At 54.7% G+C, this 8,817-nt stretch overlaps 1 protein-coding gene across 1 annotated transcript; it reads left to right on the top strand.

Annotated features, from left to right (window-relative positions):
- Positions 1-382: 382 nt before the first annotated feature.
- On the top strand, positions 383-2,114 carry TFF2 (trefoil factor 2). Its single transcript, XM_056119622.1, has 4 exons — positions 383-466; positions 658-807; positions 1,349-1,495; positions 2,046-2,114. The coding sequence occupies exons 1-4, from the start codon at positions 388-390 to the stop codon at positions 2,057-2,059; spliced, it is 390 nt and encodes a 129-aa protein (XP_055975597.1). The 5' UTR covers positions 383-387; the 3' UTR covers positions 2,060-2,114.
- Positions 2,115-8,817: the final 6,703 nt, after the last annotated feature.

The raw sequence follows: 8,817 nt of genomic DNA, 5'->3' as shown, positions 1-8,817 counted from the left end.
GGGCCCTGGGGGTCCCCTCCTCGCAGGAGGGGCTTCTCTGCCCTTCCTCCCAGTCGCTGGTTCCTGCGCCAGCACCAGTTCCTGCGAGCTTGGCTTTGCTCCGAGTCCCGGATATGGCAGCTCCACGCACATGGCCCCCTTCCACGTCGCGGCCTGGCACCAGCCGGCTCCCGCCCGGCCAAGCGGGGGGACAGCCCGGCCCGCAGACAGGGGCCAGCGCACCGGAAGTGTCCTCCCGCGCTCTGGCAGGCGTCGCCTCTCTCCTGACAAGCTATCGCCGCCACTTTCCTGGCCCCGGAGAGGTTATCTGGCACCAGAGCAAACACGGCGGCTTATAAGGCTGCGCAGGCGGCGGTGGCCACAGTGACCCTGGGCGCAGGACGCGACATGGCAGCCCTCACGACCCGGCTCCTGGTGGCGGCGCTCCTGCTGGCGTTGTGCGTCCTGGCGGGGGCTCAGAAGCCTTGTGAGTGATGGGGCGCTCGGGGACACCCACTCTAGGCCCGGGCCGCCGTTTGGGGTCTCATTCCTGTCTTCACCCTGAGGAAAGGGCAGAGCGGAGAGGGCGAGGGCTAGAGGGGGTCCTGGGGCTTGGGGTGTCGCTGCGGAGAGGGGGTGTCCCCCGGGGAGCCCCACAGAGCCCTTTTCCCCCTGCAGCCCCCTGCCAGTGCTCGCGGAAGGACCCCGAGAAGCGAGAAAACTGCGGGTTCCCGGGCATCAGCAGCGAGCAGTGCTTCGCGGCCGGCTGCTGCTTCGATACCTCCATCCCCAACGTGCCCTGGTGTTTCAACCCCCTCCCGAAGCAAGGTGACGCCCTGGGGGGACCCGGGACCCACACCCCCGTCAGCTAATGCCTGGGTAACCCGCCGCAGCAGGGGGCCCTCTGCAGCACCGCAGGAGCATGGCCTGGGCACGGCTGAGCGGGTCGACAGCAGCAGAGATGGGGGATCTAGGGGTTCGCGTGTGAAGGGCATCAGGCATGGAACATGCCAGGGAGTCCTGCATCCCGGGATGCCTGGAACAGGGTGCAAGTGGCCCAAACATGGTGGGGTTGGTGCCCCCATCCCCGGCCCTCTCTGGCCTTGTGTCAGACGGAGCCCCTGGGCTCACCTCTAAGTGCAAGTTTTGTGCGTTTTACTCTCTGGCTGACACCCCACTTCCTGTCGGCCTCTGACCGCGGCCACCCCACTTTCTGGAGACCAGCAAGGGGCAAAATGACCACGGTGCAGGACTGATCCTGTGCACTAGGCCTGCGCGTCCTCTTCGAAGAGGCCCCGAGCAGGGTGGGGGGCCGGGGGCCATGGCCCGCATGTGGGGTGACCGGCCTGGTGTCCTTCCTGTGGGGCAGAGTTGCAGGAGTGTGTGATGGACGTGTCCGCCCGCCGGGACTGTGGCTTTTCGGGCATCAGCCCCCAGGAGTGTGCCAATAGGAAGTGCTGTTTCTCAGACGACATCCCCGGCGTGCCCTGGTGCTTCTTCCCCATCTCCGTGGAAGGTAACTCACCCGCAGGGGCCTCGGGGGGGCCGGGAGAAGGGACACATCCCCTCGTGCCCCTGGAGACCCCAGCCCTTCCGGGGACAAAGCCCCCCCCCCCCCCGACTCACCAACTGCTTTATCAGAAGGGGCTCTAGAATGTTTTCCCCGGCGACAGCTCCGCACCCCTTCCTTGCTCCAGCTCTCCCTCACCCCTCCCTGTACAGCCCCCATCCCCTGCCCTCTCTGTGATGCTGTTGGCTGTACGGCAGAGAACAGCCCCTCTCCAGGCCACTCTGATGCCCCCGTCCCCCGCCGCTCCTGGGCAGCATCCTCAGCCTGCAGTCACTTCCCAGTGTGCTGGAACAAAGGCCCGCAGTCACTTCCCAGCGTGCTGTCCCTGACCCGCAAGGAGCGCCCCCAAGCTAGCGGGTTCTCTAGGGCGTGCTGGGTGCTGTGCTCCTGGGGGCCACACCCCTCAGCTTCCTCCCCAGGGGGGCTCACAGGGACCCCCAGGACCGCTGGGTGCAGCCCTCGGCTCCTCACCCGTGGCACTGTCTTCCATTTCTAGACTGTCATTATTAGAAGGTCGTGGCCACAGGGAGGAACCAGCCGCCCACCATCTGTCCATCCGTTCGCTCCCGCGTCCGTGCGCCTGCTCCCCAGGTTGCAACCTGCTTCCTGCTTCTTGCCCTTCCCACCAGCTCCACACTGTTTCTACAAATAAAGAAGACCCCTAAAACCTGCTCCTGGGCCTTGGCTTCTACGACACGGAAGTGTGTGTGTGTGTGTGTGTGTGTGTGTGTGTGTGCGTGCATTTGTGTGTGCGCATGAGCGTGTGCATGTGTGTGCATGTACATGAGTGTGCATGTGTGCATGCATGCGCCTGGATGTGTTTATGCACAGGCACAACTGTGTGGTTTGCATCCAGTGTCTTGTTCATGTGTAAATGAGTTTTGTGTGTGTACAGGTACACAGGCTTGTGTACTTGGGGCCAGAGCCATAGCACTGAAGGGAGGGCATTGGGTTCCATCCCTGCATCCCATGCGCTCCCCTGAGCCCACCCGAGCACTGCCAGATATGGTCTGAAATAAATATATAAATAAATAAATAAATTCACGTACTTACAAGCAACTCAGAAAATTATGTGTGAATGTAATCTACTGATAATAAAATGCTACAAACATATTTGCATATCAATAAGACATTTACTTGTTTAAAAAAATAATCCAAGGGGCTGGAGCAATAGCACAGTGGGTAGGACGTTTGCCTTGCACATGGCCGACCCGGGTTCGATACCCAGCATCCCATATGGTCCCCTGAGCACCGCCAGGGGTAACCCCTGAGTGTAGAGCCAGGAGGAACCCCTGTGCATTGCCGGGTGTGACCCCAAAAGAAAAAAATAATTCAAACCTAACACTAGCGTTGTCCAGATAAATTTAACAGATTTATTTAAATGGTTATAAAGTTGAAACTGCTGAGACTGGGCTGAAGAGATAGTATAGTGGGTAGGGCGCTTGCCCTGCATGCAGGTTCAATTGGGTTTGATGTTGGGTTCGATCCCTGGCCCCCCATATGGTGCCCTGAGCACCACCAGGAGGAATTCCTGAGTGCAGAGCCAGGAGTCACCCTGAGCATCACCGGGTGTGACCCAAAACCAACTGACCAAACAAACAAGCAAAAGAAACTGCTGAAACTGTTTTATGGGGACATTTTGACGTGCATTAATAATATATATCCCTGCATTAATGTTAAAGACTCACACAAAATTAGAAAATAGAAAAACTGCCTTATTTTTCCATGTGTGATCACATACTTAGGTACTTTTGCTTCACCCCATGGGGAAAAAGTCTGTCACTATCCCTGTCACTGTCCTCCCATTGTTCATCGATTTTCTCGAGCGGGCCCAGTAACGTCTCCTCCATCGTGAGACTTTGTTGTTACTGTGTAGACTTTGTTACTGTGATTGGTATATCAAATACATCATGTCACAGGGAGCTTGCCAGGCTTTGCCGTGGGGGCGAGATACTCTCGGTAGCTTGCCAGGCTCTCCGAGAGGGGCAGAGGAATAGAACTCGGGTCAGCCATGTTGGCTGCGTGCAAGGCAAAAGCCCAACCTGCTGTGCTATCGCTCCAGCCCCCGGGGAAAAAGTCTAATGTTTGAATTTTGACCAATAATAGGAAGGAGAGAGAAAAAGTCTTCCCCCAAGTGGATTCCTTGGTGCAGTGTGCATGCGTGTATATGAGTGTGTGTGCAAGTGAGTGTGTGTGTGAGTGTGTGAAAGTGTGTGTATATGGTGTGTGTATGTGTATCAGTGTGTGTATGTATTGTGTGTGAGTGTGTGAAAATGTGTGTGAGTGTGTGAGTGTGTATATGGTGTGTGTGAGTGTGTGTATATGGTGTGTGAGTGTGAGTGAGTGTGTATATGGTGTCTGAATGTGTATATGGTGTGTCTGAGTGTGTATATGGTGTGCATGTGTGTAAGTGTGTGTGGTGAGTGTGTGTGGTGTGTGTGCATGTGAGAGCATGTGTGAGTGTGTGTTGTGTGCTAGTGTGTGAGAATGTGTGTGAGAGTATGTGTGAATGTGAGTGTGTGTATATGGTGTGCATGTGTGAATGTGTGTTGTGTGTGAGTGTGAGTCTGTGTATATGGTGTGAGTGTGTGCGCGTGTGTGAGTGTGTGTGCATTTGAGTGTGTGTGTGAGTGTGTGTGTGTGTGCGTGCGTGTGAGTGTTGGGGTGTGGGGGATGTTACCTCTTGCATCCTTTGGCAGATTCTCGGGCTCGCTCCTGAAAGGGCAGGGCAGCTCCACCTCAACCAGCCTCCTGCAGACTGGCAACCACAGCAGCCCGCTGACCACCACTGCCAGGCACAGGTGTGCCTTCTGCAGCTGGCCACTGGAGGGCGCACTCCGGCCAGCAGCCTTAGTGGCCAGCGTCTTCCCTGCTGTTGGATGGATTCTAAGGGCTCTCTCACCGGTGCTGTCCAGATGCGCTCAGTAGCATCTGCCAAAGGTTGCAAGAAGTAGCATCCCCCACACCCCCACACGCATGCTCCAGCTGTCTGCCAGGCCGGAAGTGTGTGTGTGTTAAAACCACCCCCCATGAGTTACATAGTTACAGAGTTGTTCATAACTGAGTCATACAGTGTCCAACACCCCTCCCTGCACCAGTGCCCATTTCCCCCCAAGGCTCCAAGTTTCCCTCCTGCTGTCTCCCCGCTCTCTCCCATCTGCCTCTAGGGCAGGGTCTCTTCCCCCCCTCCCTCTCTCTCTCTCCCTCCTTCTCCCTCCCTGTCTCCCTCCTCCTCCCTCTCTCTGCCTCTCTTTCTCTCCCTCCCCCTCTCTCCCTCCTTCTCTCTCTCTCCCTCCTTCCCTCCCTCCCTCCCTCTCTCCCTCCCTCCCTCCCTCTCCCTCTCTTCCTCCTTCTCCTGGGCACTATGGTTTGCAGCATAGGTACCGAGAGATCATCGTGTCTGTCCCTGTCCCTCCGTTCAGCGCAGCTCTTGTCAGAGTGCTCATTCCAACTGTCGCTGTCACAGTGGTACCTTCTCTGTCCTATCTGCCCTCCCCCGGCCAGCTTCCAGTCATGGGCCTGCTCTCCCGGCCCTCTTTTCTACTGTCCTGGGGTTTGAGTCTCCTCCTCTGTCACGCTGAGTGATCTGGATCCTAGGAGAGATGGGCAGACTCAAGCAGGCGGCGGGAGCAGCCCTCGGTGCCAGTGCCGGTGCCTCGTTCCCACCCGCTCTGCCTGCAGGTGAGCTCTGTGGGTTCCCCTCCAGCCCAGCCCCAGCTGCTGGGTCTGGCACGAAGACAGGCACAGCAGGGGTCAGGGAGCGGGACCCGGGGCGGGGTGGGGGGACTTGCCATCCTCTTGCTCTTTGCTTTCAGCTCTTTCAGCTCCAGGCGGCATGAGGCGGCCTCCCTGCAGCGGGCAGCTGGGCACTCACAGCCGAGACAAGGTGACCTCCCTGCGGCCGGGTGGCCGGGCACTCACAGCCAGTCCCAGTCAGCTTCCTCCCACGGCGACAACTGCGGCTGTCCCCCGAGGAGACCCCTCAGCACCCAGCTCTGCTGGCTGGAGCACCAGACTCAGAGGTTCAGTGTTTCTTCTGCTTGAGAACATTCTAGAAGCTCTGCGAGGATACGGATTTGGGAGGTGTCCCAGGCGGTGTCTGCTGTTCCGGCTCTGGGGTGTGTTGGTGACAGCCTCTGGACAGTGTTGGGTGTCACGGGGAGGGGCAGCGGCCACTCATCTTGCCTCTGGGGTAGAGCCTAGATGTCAGTTCCTGGTCTCTGGTTTCCTCCCCTCCCAGCAGTGAGGGACGCAGGCAGCTCACTTGCTCGGCTGGACGGAGGAGATCGTGCCGAGTATGTCAGAAGCAGAAGGACAGAAGGACAGTTCTCATGCATCTGCACTGTAGAGAATGGGGCGGGTCAGTGTATAGAATAATGGGGGGTGGGGAGAGCAGGGGAAGGGTCAGTGTATAGAATAATGGAGCCGGAGAGAGCACAGGTTCAACCCCCAGCATCCCCTACGGTCCCCAAGTGTTACCAAGGGTGGTACCTGAGCATCTCTGGTTTATTCCCCACACAAAAAGAATAACAGTTCAGGGAACCCAGCCTCATCCACAAGTGCATCTCTTCCTGGACCACACGGCCACATTCGTGGTCATGCGATACTTCAAACCAAATACTCTACCCATACTCCAGGATTACTGCACCACATTTGACAGGGGTCAAAATAAGAGGCAACCAATCTTAGAAGGAAATATACATTGCTTTATATATATATATATATATATATATATATATATATATAAAACACAAGGCTCAACCTTAACAACATGTTAGTGATCTCTTACAGAAGGGCTTAGTGGCCCCTGGGTGAAATACAACAATCCTCACCCTCTTTCCTCTAAGAGTACATTTTTTTTCTAGCATTCTCAGCAGATTTTCATAATAAACAATACAGAATATATTATTTCATTTCTGCTTTGGGGCAGGGATTGGGGTTTGGGATGGAAATAGCCGAAATATGGTGGTAGGAAGGTGGCATGGTGGTGGGATTGGTCTTGGAATAGTGAATGTAATCAAATATTGTGAACTACTTTATAAAATTTTTTAAAAATTTAAAAAAGGTGGGAAAACCCCATATCTCTAGGTGACAGAAATGCGAGTGATGTGGAAGGAAGAAAAATTCAGGAGGGAAGGAAGGAGAGGGGGGTGAGAGGTAACAGGGGCAGGGCCCGGGCAGGGCACAGGGGGGTGTGTATTATATGAGAGGTGAGGTCTGTCTGTCTGTCTGTCTGTCTGTCTGTCTGTCTGTCTGTCTGCCTCACAGCGCCTTCATTCTGCAGGCAGGAAACCCAAATCACAGAAATTAAACTTTAAGACGCCCCTGTCGGGCCAGGCTGGGCGTGGGCAGGAACCAGACGCTGGTGGAGGGAGGTTGACCCTGGGCAGGACTGGAGTTGGAATATCGTTGCCTGAAACCATATTATAGACCAAGTTGTAAACCACAGTGCCTACATTTTTTTTAAAATGTTGATTTTTTTAAAAAATAAAGGCCCAGGGCAAGGCCTGTATCTCACCCTACAACCTGGAGCTTCGTAACTTAGAACATTTATAGCCGCTTCGATAGCAAGTGCTTTGCTCTATCAGCCAAGCATCGGTCACCATGAGTGAGCTCATCCCCTTGTTAACTGTGTCTATTGTTGAAGTTTCATATTCAAGCCGAATGCATGATATGGGCACTGACAAAACCCGCGCTCAGAAAAGTGGCCTGGCTCTCTGCGCCCGGGCAGTGATGTCGCCAATGCCAGCCTCCCGTTAAAAAATGCAGTTCGCTGCTAGAGTTGCCCCCTCGGCCACACCTGGCCGGAGCTTCCCTCCATCTTGATGTTACTCAAAGCCAGTTTTCTGCCCATTTGTGTTTTGAACTTTTCTGGCAAATACTGGAGAAGCAGCTTAAACTCTCCTGTTATATTTGCTGCTGCTGCTTCTTCTTCTTCTTCTTCTTCTTCTTCTTCTTCTTCTTCTTCTTCTTCTTCTTCTTCTTCTTCTTCTTCTTCTTCTTCTTCTTCTTCTTCTTCTCCTCCTCCTCCTCCTCCTCCTCCTTCTCCTTCTTCTTCTCCTCCTTCTCCCCCTTCTCCTTCTCCTTCTTCTCCTTCTCCTTCTCTTCCTCTTCCTCCTCCTCCTCCTCCTCCTCCTCCTCCTTCTGGCTCTGCACTCAGGAATTATTCCTGGCTGTGCGCAGGAGACCATATGGGACCATATGGGATCCCAGGAATTGAATCCGGGTTGTCTGCCTGCAAGGCAAGCCCCCTCCCTGCTGTGCTATCGCTCCACTCCTCTTCTATGCCTTTCACAGTCTCTTGCTGTGGGGCAGGTCCCGGGGAGCACCTCGGGTGGGAGGGTCTGGGGCTCCTCTCTGAGACCCTTAGGGGTGCCTGGTCTGCAGGGCCTGCAGCTTGTGCCTGGTCTGGATCTGGGCAGCATTGGGACCTCAGTCTGGACCAGAGCTCACTCTTTTGGGCATGAGGTGGGGACAGGTGGGGCCTCAGCCTGGGCAGAAAGTTCTTTGTTTTCAAGGAGGAGGCAGAAGGCACAGAGAGGGCAGGGATTGACTCCAGACCTCGAAACCCATTCTCAAGAGCAGATGAAAGAAAAAAAAAGAGCAGATGAGGGGCGCTGGGACATCTCAGGGGCGGATTCTTTATTTATTTATTGATCATCACTTTATTTTTAAATTTCATTTTATTTTAATTAATTTTTTAATGAATCACCACGAGATACAGTTACTATAAACTTTTGTGATTATGTTTCAGTCATACAATGATCGAGTACCCATCCCTCCACTAGTGCTCATTCTCCACCACCAATGTTCCCAGTATTCCTCCCACTGCTCCCCCATTCCCACCCCCACCCCCCACCTCTGTGGCAGGCACATTCCCTCTTACTCTCTCTCCCTCTCCTTCTGGGTGTTATGGTTTGCAATATGGGTACTAAGTGAGTGGCCATTATGTTCAATCCATAGTCTACTTTCAGCATGCATCTCCCATCCCAAGCGAGCCCTCCAAGCATCTTTACTTGGTGTTCCCTTCTCAATCCCAGCTGCCTTTTCCCCCAGCATGTGAGGCCGACTTCCAAGCCATGGACCAATCTTCTTGGTCCTTATCTCTACTATCCTTGGGTGTCAGTCTCCCATTCTGTTCCTTCATATTCCACATTGAGGCAGATTCTTAAGTGAACTAAGATGCACGATGCCCCTCAGTGGCCAGCCGTGTGTCATGGAGGCTGGTGATGGTGGGTCTCCCAGGTGCTTACAAACTTAGGGGTCTG

This window comes from Sorex fumeus, unplaced genomic scaffold, assembly GCF_029834395.1.
Source record: "Sorex fumeus unplaced genomic scaffold, SorFum_2.1 ptg000041l, whole genome shotgun sequence".
NCBI lineage: Eukaryota > Metazoa > Chordata > Mammalia > Eulipotyphla > Soricidae > Sorex > Sorex fumeus.
The sequence above is the reverse complement of the archived record's forward strand: the minus strand, read 5'-3'. Positions and strand labels throughout refer to the sequence as shown.

Coding starts and splice junctions, on each gene's coding strand:
- TFF2 (XM_056119622.1), top strand. CDS start 388: ATGGCAGCCCTCACGACCCGGCTCCTGGTGGCGGCGCTCCTGCTGGCG. Junction 467..657: donor GGCGGGGGCTCAGAAGCCTT/GTGAGTGATGGG, acceptor TTCCCCCTGCAG/CCCCCTGCCAGTGCTCGCGG. Junction 808..1,348: donor CAACCCCCTCCCGAAGCAAG/GTGACGCCCTGG, acceptor CCTGTGGGGCAG/AGTTGCAGGAGTGTGTGATG.